At 45.6% G+C, this 27069-nt stretch overlaps 2 protein-coding genes and 1 long non-coding RNA gene across 5 annotated transcripts; all 3 read left to right on the top strand.

The window, feature by feature from the left end:
* Nucleotides 1-493: 493 nt before the first annotated feature.
* Nucleotides 494-6657, top strand: LOC135896996 (uncharacterized). 3 transcript variants are annotated; one of them, XM_070522535.1, is made up of 8 exons: nt 494-678; nt 1409-1524; nt 2007-2173; nt 2334-2465; nt 2521-2619; nt 2678-2794; nt 4933-5004; nt 5427-6657. In XM_070522535.1, exons 2-8 carry the CDS (start codon nt 1409-1411, stop codon nt 6251-6253), a joined length of 1530 nt encoding a protein of 509 aa, XP_070378636.1. In that variant the 5' UTR covers nt 494-678; the 3' UTR covers nt 6254-6657. The 3 variants fall into 3 exon arrangements, with proteins under 3 accessions (XP_070378636.1, XP_065281627.2, XP_070378637.1); XM_065425555.2 differs by lacking the exon at nt 1409-1524; XM_070522536.1 differs by lacking the exon at nt 2678-2794.
* A 1661-nt stretch (nt 6658-8318) lies between these two features.
* Nucleotides 8319-15552, top strand: LOC139047547 (uncharacterized). Its single transcript, XR_011507205.1, has 2 exons — nt 8319-9138; nt 15103-15552. It is a non-coding gene; the product is annotated as an uncharacterized lncRNA (long non-coding RNA).
* A 789-nt stretch (nt 15553-16341) lies between these two features.
* On the top strand, nt 16342-26865 carry LOC139048099 (uncharacterized). The gene is made up of 7 exons (XM_070522538.1): nt 16342-16425; nt 16605-16860; nt 17468-17642; nt 19267-19378; nt 20584-20644; nt 23006-23066; nt 24352-26865. Exons 1-7 carry the CDS (start codon nt 16395-16397, stop codon nt 24391-24393), a joined length of 738 nt encoding a protein of 245 aa, XP_070378639.1. The 5' UTR covers nt 16342-16394; the 3' UTR covers nt 24394-26865.
* The last annotated feature ends 204 nt before the right edge of the window (nt 26866-27069 follow it).

Here is a 27069-nt window from a genome sequence, read left to right as displayed (position 1 = left end):
GCTTTGAGGGGGTGTCCGGGGCATAAGCACCTCCACCAAAATGTCACGTAGGTCACGGTGAGCTACCTGGCACGCAGGCAGACAGAAAGGAACACTGCGTCGAGGTTAGATGTAAAAAGAGTTTAATGGGCGAACTTGTGCCCGAAATCAACTGAACAACGCGGTGACGGCGAAAGCAGCAAGCGCGTCTGGGGCGCTCGTCGGACTGAGCCAGCGCAGGCGGTCATAGAGAAAGGAATTGAACAAGAGCGGACACTCGGCGAAAATTGGAAACAGGAAACACGTCACGCTATACTTTTAACATCGACGAATTGGGGTCGCGAGCATCGAGAAAAAGAAGAATGTGAAATGACATTAACAGAAATTGTTTAATTTATTTTATTCTTTCCCGGAAAAATTAAAAATATCTGCGTATAAATTAAGTTAAACTTTGCGGCTTACTTCCGTTGCCTAGCGACAGGCGAACCGGCGAATGACGAGGCAGATGTTTGCGTCATTCGTCAGACACACCGCCGAAGCGAGAGCGACCGGCCGTGTATCTGAGCGTTGGACTGTTTGCTCACCCGTGTGACTGTTTTTCTGTTTTGGGATTTAGCCTGGTTTCATGGGCACCCGGCGAATTCTAGCGTTCGTTCGGAACTGCGACATGACGAAATTGCACTATTGGACAACGGCAAGGTGAGAAACTTTCTTTGACAGTCTGCGACGCATTTCGAGCAATTAGGCTTATCTGGCACCTAGTCTAGACTTGTGATGCAGTTAACGAAAAACAGCGTGGCCGTCGTGGAGCAGTTAATTTTAATTAAAGAATCGTACTGGGAGATGTTTGCGACGCTTCCTGTAAGCCTTAACTAATTTTAACTAATTTCAGTAGTTTTTGGGCACGCTAGTCGCACAGGGTGCTGTTACGCAGTTTCGCGTGTACTGAATGTGACAAGTTTCGGCCATATTGGCGCTTTCGCTGACCCCCAACATTATTGTGACTAAATTGGTTACTTTTTGGGGTACTTTTCAAGCGCAGTGGGTGCGCCTGGCGCTGCGACGCAGTTAGCGAAAAGCAGCTCTGCCGTGGTGCGCGGTTTCGCGCTTTAATGCACTGACAAGTTCATGGCGCTTTTCTTTCTCTGACGCCCAACATTGTTGAAAATTATTTTGAGGCCCGCTCGCCGCGCCTGTCGTGACGCAGCAAAAAGCAGCTCGGCCTTCGCGCTTTAATGCATCTAGCAAGATAAATTTGCGGCCCTTCCTCTGGCGCCCAACGTTACTGTAACTTATGTTTTGTTAAATTAAAAATGTTAAAGCTAATTGCCTTTGTTCGTAATCTCGTCCGTTCGCCGCTTTCGCGCATGTCGCCTCTTCAAGCGCTTTACATCAATGACACATGCTTGTCATTTACGTTTCTCAACAGATGTCCTCCTGTAGTGGCTCGTACGGCAGTTACTGTTGTGTACAGTGGTGCCAAAACAATGGAAGAACGAGAAAGAAACCCGGCACCAGTTTTTTTCGTATCCCACAGGACAGCAGGTTTGTTGTGTTGCAATTTAGCAGCGCACTGTTTCTGCTGCTTTAATGAAAATATCCAGCAATGTCGCCCGATTATAACATTTATTTAGCTGAAGTAATCCAGTGAGGGGCATAATGTGTACGCTCTGGAATCAGTTTGGGATTCTTAAAAAATCATGAGCATTTACACATTGCAGCAAATGCATCTTTTTTTTTGTGGTATAAGCGTACCATTGTACCTGTAACTTAAGTGTTGTGTACCTCTTTGTGAGTATCTTGTTATAGAAAATTTGCAAAATGAAACATTCTATCGCATTAAGTGGAACATTCTAGAGGCCCCTACAGCTGTTCGGCAATTTCAAAACTAGTGTACAATTTTTTATTTATAACTAATGTAGCGCATTTGAAATTCCTGATTTGTCAAGCATGTACGCACTCATGCAATAAAATGCTTGATGCTTATTGTTTGTGCCATACAACATGCTCTTTTAAAACGTGCGCAGGTCGACGGCATGGGTGGCATATTCCCGCAGAGCCGACCTTATGGAAAAGCCGGCAGGTGTGTTGTACAAGTCATACAGGATATGCAGCGACCATTTCACTGCAAAAGATTTCCTGGACCCAGGTCGCACGCGACTCATTAGAACAGCTGTACCTACAGTTTCCTCAGGTACGCAATAGAGCAAAGTTGCAAGTGTCAGCACTGTCTTGGTGCACTTTGCTGTAGCTCATGTACGTCTCTGTGTCTTCATAGAATTGCTAGTGGTAAGAGTTTTGTGGCAATTATTTCGACCTGAACCAACCTCAGGTGAACATTTTTTTCTATTTAGCTTTTGCAGATGCTGCCGATGTGCCATCTGTTGGAGGTTTCGCTGTTGCATCACATCAAAACACCGTTCCAGAGGACCATCTGGAAAAGTCTATAGGCATCAGCACTATGTTTGAAGACCCTGCATTGCAAGGTACTTGTAGTGTCCTGTGTTTGCGACTAACACTCAGTGTTGCCAATGAATGTAGGCTGCAGCCGTCCTGCAAGTGAGGAACAAGCTGGTGAGGACGTCCTACATAAGACATGCGAGCAAGGCTCCCTCATGACGGCAAGCCATGCTGCTAAAGGTGAGTTTGGTGTATCAAGTTAAACTTAACAAAGTGGCAATGATGGGTATTTTTCCAGCAAGCCTACAACAGATGTCTGGCTGCAACACCCCTGTGAGCGAGCTAGGTGCAACGACCTCCCAGGTGGATATGTTTGGCAGCAGTTCTACCGAGGATGAGCGTTGTGCTGTTGATGGTAACTATCATACATTTTATAGAGCAGACGCATAGTTCTTTTAACAACATTATTGTTTCAAACCAGGGTGTGTTGAATTTGATTTTTAACTGAATCTGAAAAAGGTTAACCTGGCGATATAGATAAGGCATTTCTCTTTAGAGACTTTTTATGGACTAGTCAATATTTAATTGTTTTTCAGAAATCTCTCTCGACGTCTGTTATACTTTCTGCCTGGAAAACAGCTAAAGTTATTCCGCTATTCAAATATGGTAGTAAGCAGTCCTTACTAAACTACAGACCCATCGTTATAACGTGTCATTCTTGTGAAATACTTCAATGTGTAATTTGCGAACATATTGAATTCTTGGAGTGTAATGGTTTATCTGGTGCTCAGCACGGTTTGGATTTATCACTGCAACCCAGCTTATTGAATTCACTACCGTCGCACAGGCCCCATCAGGCCCTCTATGCAGGTGATCGAATTGATGCAATATTTATTGATATTTCAAAAGCTTTCGACACTGTGTTGCACTCTGAATTGTTCAAGAAGCTCACTGTTATTCTTAACAACAAAGTGTTTAACTGGATTTCTTTTTTATCCAATCGGTCTCAGTACGTACTATGACGTACTCTTTAGGTCTTCTCAATCCTCCACATGCAGTGTAACGTCTAGTGTGCCTCAAGGTTCAATATTGGGTGCGTTTCTATTTTTGATCTTAATAAATGATCTAACAAGTAATGTTCCTCTTAGAATCTGCATTAGGCAGATGATTGTGTATTGTACCATACGATTAAAACTCGTCACGATCACATCATCCATAACGACTCGTTTGCATCACTTCAATCATGGTGTGACTTGGCAGATGCAAATCAACTTCCAGAAAGTTGTACCTATGTCATTTACCAAACATTTTCCGCCTTCTCCACTTACCTATTCGTATAACGACTACCCTCTAGGAGATGCTTCACATCGAACTCGTGCAACCTAGTGCTTAGGCTGCTTGCAACGCATATTACGTTCATCCCCACTTAGCACACGACTCCTCACTTATAAAACGATGGTTCGTCCAATACTGAAGTGTGGCTCTGGCGTTTGGAATGCACACAAAATATCTATCAAAAAAAGTGCATCTGACAAGAAAGCTGTGGGCTTCGTTTATCGTTTTGACAGGTATTTTTTGCCCATTTCCCATCTTAGTTTTCAACTTGCCAGTCTCTCTTCTCGTCGTCACTTTGAATCTTTCAGGTTTCTTTATACTCTTACTCCCCACAATTCTCCATTCTCCTTACTTGGCAAGTAAGGGAAATCTAGACCCAATATCACCAGACATCACCATGAGTTGAATACGTCCACTTGTCACCATCATACCGAAGCGTTTAGTCTCCCTGTCCCTTCTGAGATTGCGGAGTGCGCTGCCTGGTTACGCAAGATCTTTACCACTCAATGAATTTCTATTGTATATTAGTCATGATGTTCTGTGCTCTTTATGCTATTCTATGTATTGTATTTCCCCACTCCTGCGATAGCCCTTCTGGGCTGCAGTATATCGAAATAAGTGAAATTAATAAATAAGTCCTTAGTCGACCATAACCTTTGAATAACCATTACATACGAGGTAACTGGAAGGTCAAGGTGCGATATTTAAGAGTACTGTTCAGATTGGAGCACGCTCATAAAGTGCACAATCTTTTAGGATGATTCTTCTTGTGACATATATTTTCCATATATGTGTACTATGATTGTATCATTGTTAAATTGTGTGGTGGACACTGGCACTTCTCATATCAGAAATTGAAGCTTTTATGAATGCTTGTCTGCAGAAGCATGAGCTTTGTAAATGCGTAGAGTGATATCTCTAACAAACTCTGTAAACACATGACGTACAACTTATAAACTATGCAATATTTATTTTGTTTAAAGAGCACAGTGGTATTAACTGTTGATGCTTAGCATTTGGTTAGGTCTTGCTGTGCAAGTTAGGAAATAATTGTCAACGCACAAGCTACCGTTGCTTTGTACTTTCAACTATATTGGCAGTAAGTGAGGGAGGTAATGCAAAATTGTGCCAGGCAAGTTCTTGTTAGCGTTGTAGCTCAAAGGATGCTTGGGATGCATAAGCTGTTTGGGTAATATCTTGTTCTGTGTTTTTGTGCAGATGCCATTTCCGAGGTGTCCCCAAGCGCCAACATTTTCGATTCAGCTGAAAGACCAGTAGGAAACTATCCCGGTAAGTGTTTGGTTCATTTAACGCTAGCCAAAGGCTTTGTGGATTTTCTTCAAGATGGGGGGTGTTCTTGTAATAGTGGTTCATTTTAATAATGGAAAAGTTGAGCAGCCGAAGGAAACTCATATTGTTTGATTTTTGTACTATTTACTCGAACTCCTTCATGAGTATATGCGAGAAAGGCTCCCTCATGGCTTTGACACAAAGCAATTTAGATCTACTTTTAATTGTGTTCATGGAGGCTCTGTGTAGGAATTGTACCTGCGAACAATGGTTATATTTGGTTGAATGTATCGTACTGTTTTACAGTTTCATAATGAGCTGTTCAGTATGAAGTAACCAGTAAATTAGTGTTGTATCAAGAAATTGTCGAATTGTTGTACACGTAGCTTTATTTATGCGTGCATATTTTTTGTATCTTACAGTTGCTTGGAAGAGCGCAGTGAGGAGCTCTCCGTCAACAAAATTTAGGGCGACCGTCCGGCGACTGCAGTCCAAGCTAGCAAGATGCCAGCGGACCATCAAACGGTTGCAGAAGAAGCAGAGCAAGCTACCGCCATCCATTTCGAAGGCACTGGGCATTATTCGTCCATCAGTGACAGAGGAGGTTTTTAAGCTTTTGTGCACACACCTGCGATTGCAGCAGAGGGGAAAAGGCAAGCGCTTCCCTATCTGGCTCAAAAAGTTTGCCTTGCATTTGAACTTCCGTGGACCCCGTGCATACCGTTTTTTGGCACCAATTTTCTCTTTGCCAACACAGCGTACTCTGAGACGCTGGTTGTGCAACTTTAGGATGTCACCAGGAGTGATTCCCGGAATTATTCAAAGTATTTCTGCTAGCACTCACGCATGGAATGAGCGCGACCAAGTATGCACCCTTATGTTTGATGAAATAGCTTTGAAAAAGAACTTATCCTATGATGCCGGTGAAGATATTGTGCATGGGTTTGCAGATGATGGCATCGAGCGGTCATCAAGTATTGCCGACAGAGCCATGGTTGTGCTTCTGGCAGGTATATCTAAGAGGTGGGTTCAGCCAGTCGCATTTACGATAGGGCATGTTTTGACATCGGCAAATGTTATTGATAAATTACTAATCTCGATTATTGAGCAACTTAAAGCCGTCAGAATTGTTGTCAAAGCGGTAATCTGTGACCAAGGCACGTCAAATGTCAGCTTGGCGCATAAATTGGGCATCACGATTGGGAAACCATATTTTGAAGTTCTAGGCGAGAGACTATTTTATTTTTGATGTACCTCATTTGATCAAAACGACCCGCAACAATCTCCAAGCACATGAGTTGCTCATTGGGAAAGAAGTTGTGAATTGGTCGCATATTGAACACCTGTACAAATCCACACATGAACTAAGGTTACGATTAAGCTAACAGAGCGGCACATATACCAAAGGCCATTTTGTAACATGAAAGTCAGCAGAGCTGTACAAGTCCTGAGCTCATCAGTTAGTATTGCAATTATGACATTGGTTTATGTAAATGAGCTTTCCTCTTCAGCTGTAGCTACAGCAAACTTTTGTGACCGTATGGATAAGCTATTCGACACATTGAACAGCTCCAGCCCCCATAGGAATGCTCAGAAATACAGATATGCCATAAAAAAGGGGCAAAATGAATTAATTAAATTTCTGAAAGAACAGCTTCCATGGATTGCTTCTTAGAAATTTTCTGGCAAGCGTCAGCCGCAAACAATCACTGGCTGGCAGATAACAATTCAGGCTGTCATCCATCTTTGGGACGATCTCTCGGCCAATTACAACTTCATCTATCTGCTAACTCGTAGGCTCCAACAGGACCCACTAGAGAACATGTTTGGGCACATCAGACAAAAGCACGGTTGCAATACTAACCCAAATGTGTCTCAGTTCATTTGTGGTTTAAAGCATATTTGTATTCAGAAAGCCTTCAAACTCTCTGAGCAGGGCAACGTAGAAGAAGATAGATCTAAACTCCTCCATGAAGTGTCGCCGTTCTCTCTAAATAGCACCTCTCTGGTTGATGTAGTCGAATCAGTTGGCCCTGATAACTTTCCGTCTCTCGAAGACATTTCAGTTCTTGCAAAAGACATTCAGTCGCATATCATTGACGATTCAGCAGCATATTACGTGGCAGGCTTTCTGGTCAAAGTGTTCCTGGCAAAATCATTCGAAGGGTGCACTTGCCGACAGTTGCTGCAAGGTGACATAAATTCAGTGAGTGCCGAGCACCAGTATTTTACACTACTGAAGGCTTATCACGTACCGAGCAAACTGTTTGGAAATTTGACAGTGCCATCACAAAGATTGTTCGATTTTGTTCAAGAAATGGAGACCCACTTTCTTGCCGTGATTGAGGCTACAGCGCATCTTGCACATGTGTGTGATGTTTTGTATCAGTATCTGTTTGGTGTGGGGGAAATGGAATTTTGCTGCATTGCATGTCGCCAGAGATTTGTCAAAATGTATTGCCGGATACGTCTGTGTTGGCATGTTCGATTCGTAAACCGCAATTTAGACAAAGTTAGGTTTCATTCATCAGTGTCTGGCGTGCAGCTTGAAAAAGTTAAAGGTTAATGCAGTACTTCTTTTCACCAATGAACATATAATTGGCATTTAAGGTCTGCTAGGGCTCCCTTGCTCAAATTGAATAGCATTTTGGCAGGGTCACACTATTGATACATTACAAGTGTGTGGTGGTGGTGGTAGGTGGAGGGGGGCGGTGGGGGTGGTGGTGGGGGGCGGGGGTGGTTGTGGTGGGTCGTGGCACCCTCCGGAGGTGCAGCAGCTCCTCCGGGGGGAGGGGGGGGAAATGGCCCTACAGAATGCTATTCCTTGTGAACACGGCACCCACAGCAGGCTCAAAACAATTTCTTTTAACCTTTACCAAGTGCCATAGTATAGAGCAGTGCGCACTGGTGGTTGCCTCAAAAATGTTACTCTTGCCTGCGTCCGGCTGAAACGTTTAATGCTTCTATATTGATTTTGCACACCTTACTGAGCTGATAAGGAGTGGGTAAGGATTTAAGCCCAAAGCAATGCAGTTGTCTCAGCAAGACTACTTTGTTAATTGGATATATAACGCCAAAAGTATATGAGGACGTGTGCACGAGGAGGAGGGGGGGGGGGGGGGTTAGGTTGTGGAATGAGGGATGGGGGGGAGGGGGCACGGATTTAAATGTAAAGCAATGCGGTGGTCTCAGCAACACTACTTTGTTAATTGGCTATCTAATGCCAAAAGTATGAGGATGTATTCACAAGGAAGGGGGGTGGGGTTAGCTTGTGGATTGAGGGATGGGGGGAGGGGGCACGGATTTAAATGTAAAGCAATGTGGTGGTCTCAGCAACACTACTTTTTGTGTTAATTGGATATATAATGCCAAAAGCATGACGATGTGTGTGCGAGGGGTGTTGGGGGTGTTAGCTTGTGGAACGAGCGATGGGGGAGGGGGCATGGATTTAATTAAGGGCAAAGCAATTTGGTGCTCAGCAACACTGCTTTGTGGGTTAATTGGATACGCAGCGGCGACAGTATACGTGGATATGCGTGTCATTTTTTGTATTTCAGTTTGCTTGCAGCGCGCAAAGTGAATTGCAGATAGATGTATGGTTGGTGTGAAAGCTGCTTTCTTATGAAGCGAGATAAACATTAATTTTTTCTTTTTCTCTAAGGTTCTGTATTGTATTCAAAGCTTTGTTTTGTATGTATTAGCATTCGTTTTAATGCTCCAAATGGACTGCATACCACGTTTGTTTTATTTTGGGGGTAGAGGCCATGGATGTATATTTAAGTGCAAAGCAATGTGGTGGTCTCAGCAACACTACTTTTTGTGTTAATTGGATATATAATGCCAAAAGCATGACGATGTGTGTGCGAGGGGTGTTGGGGGTGTTAGCTTGTGGAACGAGCGATGGGGGAGGGGGCATGGATTTAATTAAGGGCAAAGCAATTTGGTGCTCAGCAACACTGCTTTGTGGGTTAATTGGATACGCAGCGGCGACAGTATACGTGGATATGCGTGTCATTTTTTTGTATTTCAGTTTGCTTGCAGCGCGCAAAGTGAATTGTAGATAGATGTATGGTTGGTGTGAAAGCTGCTTTCTTATGAAGCGAGATAAACATTAATTTTTTCTTTTTCTCTAAGGTTGAATGAATGTGTATTGTTTAGTGGCGCAAGGGCCAAGTATGGCCAAAGAGCGCCATGACTGATAATGTTGTGTTAAGTGCCGATTTGTGAGTTGCGATGGTGGGATGTGACATGGCTGTAAAGTGGCCTAAAATCAATCCGTATCATAAAAGCGTAAAATGATATATAATATAAAATTATGATAGTGATACAACTAGATGTCTATGGATCTAGTACGCGTGATCAGTGGTCGTGGAGCTAAAATGGAAAAATGTGGAAATACCACCTAAGCCTCCGGGAGGCCTTTGAGCCCAAAGGCTGGGAGGCAGGTGCTTTCTTTTAGTGCAGTTATCGCAGCAGAAACCTCAGTTAAGAGGCCGTGCTACGGATTTCCTGGTGATATGACATGAAAACTGTGTACACCTTTTAAAAATGCGAACAAGTGTTGATATTTAAAGAGTGGTTCCATACCTATGATCATAAGAGGATGAAGGGGAATTTGTTGACGGTGTGGTAATGGAAAATGCTTTTTCCTATTAGCGTCTAATTCAGTGCATTGCAGCAGGATGTGAAGCACAGTAAGTGGCTCACCACATTTATCACACATGGGTGGATCGCCACCGGACAAGAGGTATGCGTGTGTGCTGTATGTGTGTCCTATCCTGAGTCTGCAAAGTGTTACTTCTGTGTGGCGGTTCTTTGATACCGGCGGCCAGTTGCCAAGATACGGCTTGATAACATGTAGTTTATTTCCTGTTTGTTCGTCCCACAAGCACTGCCAGAAAGCCCTTAGCTTTTTTCTTATTGAGGGCTTGAGGTCATTTACAGGGACAGTCGTGGAAGTGTTGGAGGCGTTCGCGTTGACGGATGTGGCTAGCTCGTCAGCCAACACGTTTCCCTCTATCTCTCGGTGCCCTGGCACCCAGCATACGACGATATGCTGTTTGGACTGATAGATTGTGCATAAGGCTGAGTAAAGAGATAGAATTACAGGGTTTTTATATTTCCTGACAGTTTTCAAAGCATTTACAACACTCAAAGAGTCTGTGTATATAACTGCCTTGGGGATATGAGATTCATTAATGTGTTTAACGGCAGCCAATATCGCGTAGGCCTCTGCTGTGAAAATACTTGTGTTAGGGTGCAGAACACCGGCATCTGAAAAAGATGGACCGACCGCTGCGTAAGATACGCCAAAATTACACTTCGATGCGTCTGTAAAGAATTCAGGAGAGGAGTATTTGTGCTGTAATTCGAGGAAGTACATTCGTATATGCGCGACAGGCGCGTGCTTTGTGACAGCTACGAAAGATGTATCACAGTCTATTGGTTGCCACTGCCACGGCGGGGGCCGTATAGCAGGGGACATAAGGTGGTATTCAAGCAGTGGAACCCTTGTTTCTTCAGCCATGTCTCTAACACGCATGGAGAAAGGCTGTGCCACTCTGGGCCGGTTGCGGAAAAGTTGGCAGCTGGACAAATCGTTTACGGTGTAATACGCGGGATGCTGACTGTTTGCGTTCACTCTAAGAAAATACATGAAAGACGAATATGTTCTCTGCAGATGCAGTGACCACTCATCCGACTCAACGTAGAGGCTTTCCACTGGGCTTGTTCTAAAGGCGCCTGTGGACAGGCGAATTCCTAAGTGGTGAACAGGGTTAAGCATCTTTAGAGCAGTTGGAGTAGCCGACTGGTAAACTATGGCTCCATAGTCTAGTCGTGTGCGTATGAGGCTTTTGTACAAGTTCAAGAGGCATTTTCTATCACTGCCCCAGGTTGTGCGTGAGAGCACCTTTAAGATATTCATTGTTTTCATGCACTTGTCTTTAAGATATTTTATGTGCTTTACAAAGGTTAGTTTCGCGTCTAAAATTATGCCTAAAAATTTATGTTCCTTGTTTACAGGCAGACGCTCATCATGCAACACAATTTCAGGATCGGGGTGCAGGCCTCTTTTTCTAGAGAAAATGACACAGGTGCTTTTTTGTGGGTTCAGTCTGAACCCGTTCACATCAGCCCATTTGGAGACCCTGTTAAGACAAAGCTGGATCTGTCGCTCACAGATAGCAAGAGAACTTGATTGAAAACCTATCTGCACATCGTCAACATACGTTGAATAGAAGATGTTATGTGGTATGTGTAGACGAAGGGAATTCATTTTTACTATAAAGAGCGTGCAGCTGAGCACCCCGCCCTGCGGCACTCCAGTTTCCTGTACAAATTTCTGTGACAGAACAGTGCCCACTCGAACACGGAATGTCCGATTCGACAGATAACTTTCGATAACATTGAACATATTTCCGTGTACACCTAACTGTGAGAGGTCTCTCAAAATACCAAACCGCCACGTTGTATCATAGGCTTTCTCCATATCTAAGAATACTGATAAGAAAAACTGCTTATGCACAAAAGCTTCACGGATACGTGCCTCGATACGTATGAGATGGTCAGTAGTGGATCGACCCTCCCGAAACCCGCACTGGTATGGGTCCAGCAATTTGTTTGATTCTAGGAAGTGCAGGAGGCGACAGTTAATCATTTTTTCGAATACTTTGCAGAGGCAACTTGTTAATGCTATAGGCCTGTAACTCGATACCGAGGAAGGATCCTTTCCGGGTTTTAGGATTGGAATTACAATAGCCTCCTTCCAAACAGAGGGGATCTCGCCGGAAGACCAAATAACGTTGTATAGGTAAAGGAGGGTTTTCTGTGTTTCGGATGGTAGTTGTTTTAACATCTCATATATTACGCGGTCTGAACCTGGGGCGGATGTATTACAACAGTTTAGTGCTGCCTGCAGTTCTGCTATACAGAATGGATCGTTGTACGCAGCACTTTTAGCAGATTTCCTTTCTAATTTTTGCTGTTCTATTTGTGTTTTGTATTTTAGGAAGGTTTCGGAGTAGTGTGAAGAGCTCGATATGTATTCAAAATGTGCACCGAGAAAGTTGGCTTGGTCTTCAAGGCTTTCTCCGTGGCTATTTACTAGAGGTAAGGAATACGTTTGCTGCCCATTAACTTTCTTCACTTTATTCCAGACTTTCTTCTTATCTGTATACGAGTTGATGCTAGATATAAATTTTGCCCAGCTCTCTCGTCTTGCTTGCCGGCGCGTTCTCCTTGCCTGTGATTTGATATGTTTAAAGTTTTCTAGGTTTTCTGCTGTTGGAGAATCGCGAAATATGGCCCACGCTTTGTTCTGGTTCCTCCGTGCTTGCCTGCATGCATCATTCCACCAGGGAACACGCCGCTTGGAACCCATGCCGCTCGTTTCCGTAATACATTTACAGGCGGCATCCAGTATAAAAGCTGTAAAATACGCAACTGCATCATCTATGGCTATACCAGACATCTCAGTCCACGTCATGTGAGTAAGAGTTTGGTACCGTTCCCAATCGGCTGAGTCAATCTTCCACCGAGGGAGCTGCGGGGGAAGTTGATCTTGTTTCGGAGTGGTTAGGATTATTGGGAAGTGGTCACTCCCATACGGGTTGTTAAGTACATTAAATTTAAAATAGGGTAAAAGCGTCGGCGATAAAATGCTAAGATCTATGGCAGAGTATGACTTGTTGGCTAGGTTAAAATATGTGGGCTCCTTTGTATTCAAGAGGCATGCTCCAGAAGAGAAAAGCATTTGTTCAATGACGCGACCTCGCGCATCACAGCGTGGATCGCCCCACAAACTACTGTGTGCGTTAAAATCACCGAGAATCATATAGGGTTCTGGGAGCTCATCTATTAATGATTCTAAATCGCGTCTGGGAAGCTGATAATGTGGTGGTATGTACAAAGAGCAGATGGTAATTAGTTTATTTAAAAGTATGGCTCGAACGGCCACGGCCTGAAGGGCCGTTTGGAGCTTTAGATGCTGACACGCTACACTTTTGTCAGCAATAATAGCTACACCGCCAGATGCTGTGACAGCATCTTCGCGGTCTCTGCGAAACGTAACGTGCTTTCGGAGAAAGTTTGTGTGTGTAGATTTTAAGTGTGTCTCCTGTAAACACAGCACTTTTGGATTGTGTTTGTGGATGAGTTCTTGAACATCATCAAGGTTTCTAAGGAGACCTCTGATGTTCCATTGAATGATTTGTGTATCCATCTTTAAGGTAAATTGGTGCTGTGTTTACGGAAACGGAGTGGATGCCTTATATTACAGAGCCCTTTCGAGGCCCTGTAATAGGTGTTTTGTTCTTTCTGAAGCGTTCGATCGATTCTCGACGCTCCTTAGGCGTTTGGTGCGCCTTGGGGTCAGGTGTAGTGTCCATTGCCTCGTGTGAGGCGCCGGACAAGCGCTCTTGCGAGCGAGATGTTTTCAGAGGGAGTCCCGCCTTGGAGGGCAAGACCCCTGCGCCCACCAGCCCGGAGGTCGATGGGGTTCCCTGAGGGATTTGGCTGCGCTGGACGTTGCCAGCGCTGGAAGGGGCCTCGGAGGTTGGGGCAGCCTCGGCTGCACCCACCTTTGGGGTGGATGGTCCCTTCTCCTCGGTTGACGGAGCAGCGCTAGCTGCAACCGCCGCGGGGGCAGATGGCGTAACTGCCGACTCACTGCCTGTGGGTCGGACAGCCGCCGGAGGCCGTTGCGACGCTGCCCCCTTACGCGCCACATCGGCAAAGCTGCTCTTAGACAGGTATGACACCCGCCTACGTGCCTCCTTGAAAGATATATTTTCTTTGACTTTGATTGTCACAATCTCTTTTTCTCTTTTCCAGGACGGGCAGGCGCGCGAGTATGCGGCGTGCTCGCCATCACAGTTGACACAATGTGGAGTCTTCTGGCATGTTTCGGAGGAATGTTCAGTGTCACTACACTTGGCACATGTCAGCCGGCCTCGACAGTTCTGTGAACTGTGGCCGAACCTTTGGCACTTAAAGCATCTGAGAGGATTTGGCACGTATGGCCTAACACGAAGTTTGATATAACCGGCCTCGATGGACTCGGGGAGGACACTTGAACCGAACGTGAGTATCAGGTGTTTCGTGTTGATCTCTTTACCGTCTCGCCTGATCTTAATTCGCTTAACATTTATTACATTCTGTTCACTGAAGCCCTCCAAGAGTTCAGCTTCAGTGAGCTCTAGCATGTCATCGTCCGAGACAACGCCTCGGGTAGTGTTCATGGTACGGTGCGGGGATACTGTTATTTGGGTCTCCCCAAATGAGACAAGTTTCGGCAGTTTCTCGTACTGCTTCTTATCGTGGAGCTCCAAAAGAAGATCACCACTTGTCATTCTCGATGCCTTATATCCTGTTCCAAAAACTTCAGTTAAAGACTTCGAAACAAGGAACGGTGAAATGTTGCGCACTAGTTTGTCTGGGTTTTCCGAGTGAATAACATGGTATCTAGGATAGTTCTGGACTTGTTGTCCGAAAAATTGAAAAACTTCTTCGGTGCGCCCTCGTTTCTGAGGGCGATCAGGTAGTTTAGGAAAAGCATGTTCCATAAGTAATATTGGGTTTTCGGCCGCGATGCCGACCACCCACCATGGAGCCCAACAGGGGGACGTGACAGGAGTTCCTGCTAGAGAAACCCTGCCAACGCCAGCCGTACATCGCTGCTATAACCAAATACAGCATAACCAAGGCTGGCTAGCTACACAAGGTTAACCCTTGCCGCCGGGAAACTAGGAAGTGAGGAGAAGTGATGAGAAGACAGGAAAGATGAAAAAGGCGAGAGAGAAAGACGAAGATTGGAGAGGAGGACAGGAAAAGGCGACTGCCGGTTTCCCCCGGGTGGGTCAGTCCGGGGGTGCCGTCTACGTGAAGCCGAGGCCAAAGGGGTGTGTTGCCGCCGCCGAGGGGCCGTAACGGTCCAAACACCCGGCATTGGCTCAACCCCCAGGATCCCCTTTTCCCCGGACACGGCTAAGCCGCGCACGGCTACACGCGGGAGGGTCCAACCCTCGTGTGCTCGGGTACGTGGTGTCGCAACACACCAAACGCCTGCTTGCGCAGACGCCCCTGCGGGGATTCTCTAAGGTTTTGTATTGTATTCAAAGCTTTGTTTTGTATGTATCAGCATTCGTTTTAATGCTCCAAATGGACTGCATACCACGTTTGTTTTATTTTGGGGGTAGAGGGCATGGATGTATATTTAAGTGCAAAGCAATGTGGTGGTCTCAGCAAGACTACATACTAAACTGTGTGTTAATTGGAAACGAAACGCCAAAAATATACGTGGATGTGCGTGTCATTTTTTGTCTTTCAATTGGCCGTGCAAAATGAATGGCAAATGTATGATTGGTATGAACGCCGCTTTTTTATGAAGTGAAATAAACATTACTTTTTGTTTTTCTCTAAGCTTCTGTAGTGTACTCATAGCCTCATGCCTTGTGTTATGTATCAGCATTCTTTTTATTACGCCACATGGACTGCACAGTGTTTTATTTTGATGGAATGAAATAAATATGGAATTCCATTGAAAGCTTATCCTAGCATCTCTTTTCTGGAAATGGCACTGTTGTACAAACCCTGCCTGACAGCTGCCTTTCCGTATATTTTCACATCCTACAAAATACTGCTTCCCGCCCTAAGCAGCGCGCGCCTGTAGAAATAAAAAGCACGCGCATTAATGGTACGAAAAGGGGATCAGCGCAGCAGGCGCCACGTGTACCAGCTAGTATTCAAAACGCGCGCGCACAAAACCGAAACCGGAAGTGTGCTTCAGGTTTTAACATCGACGGCTTGGTGCGCTGCAGTCAATTCGGCCGCTGGGCTCTATGGGAGTGTCCCCTCTTATTGTATATCCCTTTCTCTATGAGGCGGTGGTCCCGCATTTATACGTTTCGCGTGCATGATCGAAACGCGTCAAGCGACGCCGCCTGCGGCGCAGCGACGCCGGTCGCGTCGCAGCGACGCGAGCTGCGTACCTCGCGTCGCTAGAAGCTGAAATACACGCACGTGGCAATATATACTTGCTAAATGCGCAAATCATCAATCCTCTCTATTCCTCAGCCCGAGTTATTTAACGAGAGTGCTTACACGACATTTACTTTCAATGTGCAGTGTATTTGTCAATGTATAACGCAAGCTAGTCTTTTACTCTACAAGTTGATTTGTACACTCCAGAGAAACCAGCACAAAGTTCTTGTTATGGAATGCCTCAAAATTCCTGCTCTTAGAAACTGCAAAGAAAACGTTTCAGCTATTGGCCTCGAGGTCGAACAGAGTCGGCTCCTAGCGGCGAGGTGACGAAGCTCCTAAGTGTGGGTGCCGGTGGCCCGTCGCCGCTCCAGCCACAGTGTGCAGCGTTCGTAGTTCGCGAAATCACGATGGATGTTGACGAGGGCGGTTTGTTGGATGGTGAGTAACCTCTCAACCTGTTATTCTTTCATTTTTGTAACGGGAATTCCTAAAGTAAATCGCTGTACGTTTTTAGTGTACTGATGCGAAAAGCATTTCCTTAACGCGACCACACCATGTGCGCTCGTCTCCTTTCAACGTGTTGTGAGGTTAACATGCGGTCTTTTTCCGTTTTACAGTACCCTTGCCTCTAAGCACAATTTTCAACCATGTTGGGGATGGTGTAAGGTGTCTCGTCGAAGGCGACGAAGTTGTTGCGGCGGGCCACATCATTGAGTGTAGTGCCGTCGCTTCCACCTGCTGCTCTGACGGTCCTGTGCACGTTATCGCATTCGTGCTGCAGTGGTCCGCGCTTAGTAAAGACCCACACCGAGTCGACCTGAAGTTGACCGACGAGACGGAAATAGCAGAATTGAACCGCACATGCCTTGCAGGGTAAACTATTGCCTCAAGTTGTTCGGATGTAGAAGGTCGCGGCGCGTATCGCGATTTGTTTATATTACATCATACTAAGCTGACTCGCGAATTTGCGATGTGTTTACGTTATGCGATAAATTTAGAGTACTTACGTTGCTTTATCAATTTTTGTTTTTAGCCAGACCTACGAAATCACGAGTTAGTTTCAGAGTGTTACTACCACTGTGAAATGCTTTCGAGTCGCTTTATAACCAGTTGCAACCGGTACACGAAGCTCAAATAAAGCATGCAACGTTTAATTTATGTTGTATCATAATCATTAGATCCCTTTAATTACTTTCGCATGCAGGCACTTGAATTTGCAGTGGTGCTTATGGTAAATCCCCACAATATAGTCATTAAGATGACATTTAATTTGTAAGATGGCTATTTTTTGACTAGCTTAAGATAGTGGCTCTTGTTTCCAGAGATTTTATAAGATCAGTTACGGACCGATCACATGTGGTAGCATCATTTATTTACTATATCTGACAATCAAGTGTTTCAGCAGTATGTAAAATCAATGCACCTGGTGAGTATAAACGATGCACCTTGGAATAATTTGTACATTTTGTTTTTCTTTCAGCACCTCTCACAAGTGCAAGCATTGTATTGCTGTGCTTTTACATATTAACAAAGTACGGCAATTAACCCTTCTGTCATCAACTGACTTACCGCAGTCATGGGGACAAAACGCCAAGTATACTGTCAAACAGAAATATGGACCTACCCCCATAACTGAACTACCATGCTGCCCCAAGGTATGCATATTGGTTTGGCTGCCTAAATATTGTGTTATCCTTAAAGTGATTGGCAGATTTTTTTAAGCTACAGCTCATTAATAATGGTGATTCAGGAAAGACGGGCACGAAACCGGACTACATGCTTACGTTTAATTCCCTTGAAACGCTATGCCATGTGGCAACCCAAGTGTTAAAAAAAAACATTAATTTGCTTTCACAGTGCTCTGGCATACAAGAATACTCTTGATTCTAAAATTGCCTGAGACGAAACACAATTGCACATTGACCTAAGGAGTATTGTAAGATGACTTTATGGTGCAGGTCGGTGTAAGCAGACGACGCATGATACCATGAAAGACGTGTGTTGGCTTATTCTATTGCTTGTTCTAAGCCTTGCTTCCATTGAGTTTGCTATAAGAAACTTTGTAATTATGCGATGCAGCTTTTCATACATTATTACAATGGCATATAGATCAATATTGGATAACTACAAGCTTGCAAGAGAGGTTTTAGCTTGTCTTGCTCATGTACATGTACACAGCAACATCCAGAACGACTACTACATTTTTTTCAATTTATTCAAAAATAATTCTCTATTTTTAGAGAATATTTAGCTTTCTTACAAAAATGTTCAAGAAAATGGCATACGTTTGCTCGCAACCAAGTAACCTTGCTAATGAATTGTCTAGTTGCCATTTGATTTAAGCCCTTGAGTACTTCCGTCAATCAAATTTATTTATTTTGATGCTTTGCCCTGGCATGCCGAACACGTTTGCTGTATTTATTTTGTACACTGTTACAATTAGGTTGTAAAGGATGTTGCCAAACGGCATGGACGCTGAGAGGTAATTTCGCCCCAGAATAGTGGGAGGTCGCCGTTTTCGGGCTTCGCCGAGAGTAAAACCAGCCGGGCGCTTCAGTAATGAGGCGGGAGGCGCTCTTTGGCGGCACATCCCGCGCCGACACCTCGGGACATCTTAACCTGTCACGCGTGCGGTCTTGAAACGTAGGAAAGGGTGCGACGTTGGGGGCCTTTTGCCCCGGAAACGCGGACGGAGGTGCCCTGCCTGGGACGGACCACGGGCAAAGCGTCGTTAGGGCGTCAATGGCCATGTCTGGGTACAAAGGGGCAACTTAAAGCCAGAGGGATCGGTGTCCCGATGCGCGGTCTCTTGAAAGGCAGGCTGGCACCCGAGACAAATCCATCTGTGCACTTAGCTTTACGGGCCCGCCGGAGGAGACGAACTATGCACAAGACGGCATGGCTAATCGGTGGGTTCACTTCGGCAGGGTTGCCCTTTGTGGCACGCCGTGCGCGATGGTTGTAATTAAGGTGCGAGGACGGGGCGACGCAGATGGTCGTAAATATGATGACCCACTGTAAATAGCTGTCAATGTAAATAGCGTGTACATAAAGTCTATTCTCCAAGTGCAACGTCTATGGCGTCCCGTCTCTGATGGAAGAGGAGAAACGACAGCTGAAGCAAAATTTTCTACCAAGTAAGCTGGTTACGCCAGCTTGTGGAAGCACTCTGTGCTTATGTGTGTAGGAAGGAGTAGAAAATATACTTAGGTCATCGAAATTTTAGGCGAATACGTTAACCATTGTAATTATGGGAATTTAATGGAGGTTTGGATGTAGTTTCAGGAGCCTGCAGTTTCTCGGCTACAGGAAGGGGTACCGAAAAGGCTCATGCGTGGCTTGCCATATGCTTGCTCAGCCGAAATGCACGTCACAAAAAAGCCAAGACGAGGTGCGAACTTCATTCATTCATTTTTGAATACCTGGCGTTCATACACCTACGAGGCTAAACTATTGTTCTATAGTGACAGAACGCTTGATTTCAGGGGCATGTGTCACTTGTCATGATAAAACAAATGCCTTTCTACATCCGCAGGACTCTCCACTCTCGACAAGCTTGCCAACAACACTGCAACTAACAAAGCAGCCAAGCCCTGCACAATGCTCGAGCCCATAAGAAAGTCGCAGAAGCCAGATTTCAATTCCTTCGTGGAAGAGGTGCAACAAGCATTTAATGAAAACACAATTAGTGAAATAGAGAGGCTCACGGTGTCCCAATCTACTAGTGATGATTGAAACAGCTATCGCAAGAGTGTTGTCACCAGTACAATCTGTCACATGTTCAAAACAAAAGCAAATAAGCTCAAGTCAGAGCCACGGCCCCACAACCTGTCAGGTCTATTTAAGACACTTTTGAAAAGCTCAACATTTCAGACAAAGGCCATGAAGGCTGGTAGCGAAAGAGAAAGCGAAGCAAGGGAAAGATAAACAGCAATAATGAATGCCGATGGGCACACCGTCACTGTGAAGCAGACTGGATTTATAGTGTATAAAGATTTTCCTGTGATCGGTTGTTCCCCTGATGGGATTGTGAATTTTGCATGCGAATGCTGCTCAGGATGATGATGATGTGTGGTTTTTTGTGGCGCAAGGGCCAGGTTTGGCCAAAGAGCGCCATGACAAGTGGTAATGTTGACGATTTATTATGGAAGATGTGACTTGGCTGTAAAGTGGCCTACAAATATTCGCTGTAAAGTGCGTAAAATTAACTTGTTATAAAATTATGGCGATGACAAATGGTGAATAATGTGAACATTAAAATCCATCGTAGAAGAATGATGCAAGGTAGAAAAATATAGGATGTTAAAATTACTTGGAGCACTGCTGCCTCGCCAGAGCCCTTGAAACACGTACAAGGGCCTAGAGGCATGTGCGATACGAAAAAGCTATCGCAGCGGCATCCTCTGAAGAGAGGACCCGCTACGAACACGTGGGGCTAAAAACATGCAAGACAACATCTTTCAGAAAGCTTAGTACTGCGTTCGTGTCAAATAAAGGTTCTGGGCCGAGTAACATAACAGGATGAAAGGGGATGTGCTGTCGGTATGCTAAGGGAAAATGTTTCTTTCTTTCATATTCGGCTTCCCGACACTCCAGCAGGTCGTGGAGGACGGTCAGCCTCTCCCCGCATCTACCGCAGGTTGGAGGCTCGTTTCCCGTGAGTAAAAAGTTATGTGTGCCAAAAGTGTGTCCTATTCTTAGACGACAGAATAGGACATCTGTCCGGCGGGATTTTGTTACAGCAGGCCAGAAACCTAATTGTGGCTTTATTACATGCAGTTTATTATTTATTTCTTCGTCCCACATGCGTTGCCAGTGGCTTCGTAGTTTCCTTCTTAGGAAAGGCTTCAGGTCTGTGACAGGGACCGAAGCAGTAGGATTAACTGCATGCAATGAGATTGATGTGGCCATCTGGTCAGCTAGAACGTTTCCCTCGATGCCCCTATGTCCAGGCACCCAGCATATGATCACATGTTGGTTAGACATATATGATTTGCACAGTGCGGAGTAGAGCTCATTAAATACTGGATTTTTGTGATTACAGAAAGACTTCAAGGCCTTCACAACACTGAGGGAGTCCGTATATATAACTGATTTCTGGAGTTTTGATTTATTTATATGCTTTACGGCCGACAGCAGTGCGTAGGCCTCAGCCGTAAAAATACTAGTTTCCGGGTGCAGTACGTCGGATTCCGAGAAGGATGGACCGACGGCTGCATAGGACACCCCGTCGTGTGGCTTTGATGCGTCTGTGTAGAACTCCGTGCAGGAGTATTTGTGCTGGAGTTCCCGGAAATGCATCTTGATTTCAATCTCTGGAGCATGCTTTGTGACTTCCACGAAAGATATATCACATTGTATGAGCTGCCACTCCCAAGGAGGTAGCAGCTTGGCTGGATCCATTAGGCGAAGCTCGAGGAGTGGAACGTGCATTTCTTCGCTAAGCTCCCTCACACGCAGCGAGAAAGGCTGTCTTACGGAAGGACGATTACGAAATAGTGTGGCACGTGTCATGTCATTAATGGTGTTAAAACAGAGATGTTCGGGATTAGAGTGGACTTTCAAAAAATATGTTTGGCTGATGTATGTTCTCTGGATATGAAGTGACCACTCATTCGATTCTGCATATAAACTTTGTACGGGACTCGTTCTGAAAGCTCCTGTGGCTAAACGGATACCCAGATGGTGAACAGGGTCCAGCATCTTTAGTGCGCTTGGGACGGCAGAGTGATAAATGACGGCACCATAGTCTAGTCGCGATCGAATGAGGCTTTTATGCGAAGCATATTACGAGGGCTCAACCCAGCTCCTCAGGCGCGGCGGTGACCATGAAATCACGTGACACCGTGACGTCACGACAGAGGAGAAGTGGCTTTGGCTCAACTCTTGCAAGACGGGCTGGGTGGGAATCGAACCAGGGTCTCCGGAGTGTGGGACGGAGACGCTACCACTGAGCCACGAGTACAACGCTTCAAAGCGGTACAAAAGCGCCTCTAGTGAATGCGGTGTTGCCTTAGAAACGCGCTGTTTCTAAGGCGTGCGTCTCTTGCTCAGGCGCACATTTCGTTGCCGCGCCGAACGCTGCTTTGCTCGACGCTCACCGCGTCCAATGCGGGGCGCGTAGTCGCTGCCCTGTAGCCCATTGTCTTACACCCCTTGGCGGGTCGACGGGAACGCTGTCGCGTTCCACTCTTGAAGGCGAAGAAGTAATGCATGAGTTGTTTCTTCGTCTAGCCGAACCAAATATAGCCAAGCAACAGCAGTTCACCAGGATGATGATGATGATGTGTAGTGTTTTATGGCGCAAGGGCCAAGTTTGGCCAAAGAGCGCCATGACAGGTGGTAATGTTGACGATGTGTTGTGGATGACGTGCACAATGATCGCATCATGGTAAATGAGATATGGCTGTAAAAGGGCCTAAAAACTTCCGCTGTAAGTGGGGTAGAATACATAGGTGCTAAAATAATGACGGTGACTAGGATGTGATGTGATGATGATGTGTGGTTTTTTGTGGCGCAAGGGCCAGGTTTGGCCAAAGAGCGCCATGACAAGTGTTAATGTTGACGGTGTATTATGAAGATGTGACATGGCTGTAGAGTGGCCTAAAAATATTCGCTGTAAAGTGCGTAAAATCTACGTACTATAAAATTATGGCGATGACTAATGAATACTATGAACATTAAAATCCATCGTACAAGAATGATGCAAAATATAAAATGTATAAGATGGTAACATTACTTGGAGCACTGCTGCCTCGCCAGAGCCCTTGAAAACAAGGGTCTAGAGGCATGTGCTATACCAAGGAGCTATCACAGCGGCGTCCTCTGAAGAGAGGACCTGCTATGAACATGTAGGGCTAAAAACATGCAAGACAACATCTTTCAGAAAACTCAGGACTGCGTTGGTGTCAAATAATGGTTCTTGGCCGAGTAACATAACAGGATGAAGGGGGATGCGCTGCCGGTAGGCTAAGGGAAAATGTTTCTTTCTTTCATATTCGGCTTCCCGACACTCCAGGAGGACGTGGAGGACGGTCAGCCTCTCCCCGCATCTACCGCAGGTTGGAGGATCATTTTCAGTGAGTAAATAGTTATGCGTGCCAAATGTGTGTCCTATTCTCAGACGACAGAATAGGACATCTGTTCGGCGTGATTTTGTTACAGAGGGCCAGAATCCTAACTGTGGCTTGATCACGTGGAGCTTATTATTTGTTTCCGCGTCCCATAGGCGTTGCCAGTGGTTGCGTAGTTTCCTCCGTAAGAAGGGCTTCAGATCCGTGACAGGAACTGCAGCGGTGGGATTAGCAGAATGCCATGCAACTGACGTGGCCATCTGGTCCGCCAGAACATTACCTTCGATGGCCCTATGACCTGGCACCCAGCATATAATCACATACTGGTTAGATGCATATGCTTCACATAAGACGGAATAGAGTTCAATTATTACAGGATTTTTGTGCTTGCAGAACGATATCAAAGCCTTCACAACACTTAGGGAGTCCGTATATATAACTGATTTTTTGAGTTTTGATTTCCTTATATGCTTCACGGTCGACAATATTGCGTAGGCCTCAGCCGTGAAGATACTAGTTTCCGGATGCAGTGCGTCGGATTCCGAGAAGGATGGCCCGACGGCTGCATAGGACACCCCGTCATGTGACTTCGATGCGTCTGTGTAGAACTCCGTGCAGGAGTGTTTGTGCTGGAGTTCCCGGAAATGCATTTGGATTTCGATATCTGAAGCGTGCTTTGTAACTTGAACGAAAGATGTGTCGCATTGTATCAGCTGCCACTCCCAAGGAGGTAGCAGCTTGGCTGGATGCATTAGGGGGAGCTCGAGGAGTGGGACATGCATTTGATCACTAAGCTCCCTCACACGCAGCGAGAAAGGCTGTCTTACGGAGGGACGATTGCGAAAGAGTGTAGCATATGTCATGTCATTAATGGTATTAAAACAGGGATGTTGTGGATTTGAGTGGACTTTCAGAAAATATGTTTGGCTAATGTATGTTCTCTGCAGATGAAGTGACCACTCATTTGATTCTACATATAAACTTTGTATGGGACTCGTTCTGAAAGCGCCTGTGGCCAGTCGGATTCCTAGATGGTGGACCGGATCTAGCATCTTTAGCGCGCTCGGGGCTGCAGAATGATAGATCACGGCACCATAGTCTAGTCGTGATCGAATGAGGCTCTTATAGATATTCATTAGACACTTCCTGTCACTACCCCACGTAGTCTGGGATAGAAGTTTCATTAGATTCATTGTTTTCAGACATTTTTGTTTAAGATATTTAATGTGGGGGACGAAAGTGAGTTTGTAGTCAAGTATGACACCCAGAAATTTGTGTTCTTTGTTTACAGGTATCTGCTGTCCACGCAGTTCTATGCAAGGATCTGGGATAAGTCCTCTCTTTCTTGTAAAAAGAACACAAGAGCTTTTGTTAGGATTGATCCTAAATCCATTCCTGTCTGCCCACGTTGACACTTTGTTCAGGCCATGCTGTACCTGTCTCTCGCAGACTGCGAGGTTACAAGATTTGAAACCTATTTGAATGTCGTCCACATAGACAGAGTAAAAGACGGCGGGTGGTAGTGAAGCACGAAGCGTGTTCATCTTCACGATAAAGAGCGTGCAGCTGAGCACGCCTCCTTGGGGTACACCCGTTTCTTGCGTAAAAGGACGTGAGAGTGCATTGCCGACTTTTACCCGGAAAATACGATTTGAAAGATAGCTTTTTATTATATTAAACATATTACCGTGGATGCCCATTTCTGACAGGTCTCTTAAGATTCCGTAACGCCACGTTGTGTCATACGCCTTTTCCATATCGAGAAATATCGATAGGAAGAACTGTTTATGTATAAATGCGTCCCGGATATTCCCTTCAACACGCACGAGATGATCGGTTGTGGAGCGCCCTTCTCGGAAGCCGCACTGATAAGGATCAAGCATTTTGCTCTCTTCAAGGAAATGAATAAGTCGCCGATTTATCATTTTTTCGAACACCTTACAAATGCAGCTTGTGAGGGCTATCGGGCGGTAACTTGCCACCGAGGAAGGGTCTTTGCCTTGTTTCAAAACAGGGACTACAATGGCTTCTTTCCACGCGGTTGGAAGGTACCCTGCATCCCAGATGGTGTTGAAAAGTGTAAGTAGTGTAAGTTGCGTGTCATTGTGTACGTTTTTGAGCATTTCATATAATATTCTATCAGATCCTGGTGCGGAACTCTTACATGCGCTCAAGGCCGCTTTCAACTCGGCAGCACTAAATGGGCAATTATAGGGTTCATTCTGTCGGCATTTATTGGTGAGTGGCTTGCATTCTTCTATTTCTTTATATTTCAGGAATGTTTGCGAATAATGGTTGGAGCTTGATACACTCTCGAAGTGCTCCCCAAGTGAGTCTGCTTGTTCAAGCAGGGTATCGCCTTGTGGGTTTACCAGGGGGAGTGGATGTGTTTGCCGCCCTCTAATCCTATTTACTCTGTTCCAGGCTTTGGCCTCATCCCTAAACGAGTTAATACTTGATAAAAACTTTTGCCAGCTTTCTCTTCTGGCCTGCCGGCGGGTTCGCCTGCCTTGTGATTTTACTTTTTTAAAGTTAATAAGATTCTCTGCAGTGGGGGAGGCGCGTAGCAACCCCCACGCTTTGTTCTGATTTTTACGTGCGATCCTACAATCGTCGTTCCACCACGGGACACGCCGTTTGCAGGACAGACCATTTACTTGTGATATACATTTAGATGCGGCATCTATTATGAAGGCTGTAAAATATTCGACAGCAGCGTCAATTTCTAGCGAGGACATGTCATCCCACGAAATACAAGATAGAGTTCGAAATTTTTCCCAGTCGGCAGTGTCAACTTTCCACCTAGGAGCCTGTGGTGGATATTCCTTTTCTTCGGGTGTTCTAAGCAGTATTGGGAAGTGGTCGCTTCCGTAAGGATTGTTGTTAACTTGCCATTCGAGTTCAGACAGTAGTGACGGGGAGACTAGGCTAAGATCTATTGAAGAAAATGTTCTGTTTGCAAGAGAATAGTATGTCGCTTCCTTCTTATTCAGTAGACAAGCACCAGAAGAGAAAAGGAACTGTTCAACAAGACGTCCTCGCGCATCTATACGAGGGTCGCCCCAAAGGTAGTTGTGTGCATTGAAGTCGCCTAGAACCAGATAAGGTTCTGGCAATTCATCTATAAAGGACTGAAATTCATGTTTAGTTAATTTGTAATGTGGGGGTATATAAAGCGAGCAAATAGTGATGAGTTTGTTTAGCAGAACAGCTCGCACCGCCACTGCCTCAAGGGGCGTACGTAGCTGTAAAGATTGACATGCTATACTTTTATGAGTGAGAATCGCCACACCACCCGATGATGCGACGGCATCATCGCGATCTTTGCGAAACGTAACATAGGTACGGAGAAAGTTTGTGTTTTTGGATTTTAAGTGTGTTTCCTGTAAACACAGCACTTTTGGATTGTGTTTATGGATAAGTTCTTGAACATCATCTAGATTCCTAAGTAGACCTCTGACATTCCACTGAATGATTTGTGTATCCATATTTTAAATTTAATTGGTGCTGTGTTTACGGAAACGGAAGGGATGTCTTAGATTACAGAGCCCTTTCGAGGCCCTGTAACCGGGGTTTTGCTCTTTTTGAAGCGTTCGAGGGAACCTCGCCGCTCCTTAGGCGCCTGGGGCGCCTTGGGGATAGTTGTGGTGTCCATTGCCTCTTGTGAGGCGCCGGACACGTGCTCTTGCGAGCGAGAAGTTACCAGGGAAGGGCCCGCCTTGGAGGGCAGGACCCCTGCGCCCACCAGCCCGGAGGTCGGTGGGGTTCCCTGGGGGATTTGGCTGCGCCGGCCATTGCCAGCACTGGAAGGGACCTGGGAGGTTGAGGCAGCCTCGGCTGCGCCCACCTTCGGGGTCGATGGCCCCTTTTCCTCGGTTGGCGGAGCAGCGCTAGCTGCAACCACCGTGGGGGCAGATGGCGTAACTGCCGACTCACTGCGTGTGGGTCGGACAGTCGCCGGAGGCCGTTGTGACGCTGCCCCCTGACGCGCCACTTCGGCAAAGCTGGC

Source organism: Dermacentor albipictus, chromosome 7 (genome assembly GCF_038994185.2).
Source record: "Dermacentor albipictus isolate Rhodes 1998 colony chromosome 7, USDA_Dalb.pri_finalv2, whole genome shotgun sequence".
Classification (NCBI taxonomy): domain Eukaryota; kingdom Metazoa; phylum Arthropoda; class Arachnida; order Ixodida; family Ixodidae; genus Dermacentor; species Dermacentor albipictus.
Note: the sequence above shows the minus strand (reverse complement) of the source record. Positions and strands in the feature narration are given on the sequence as shown.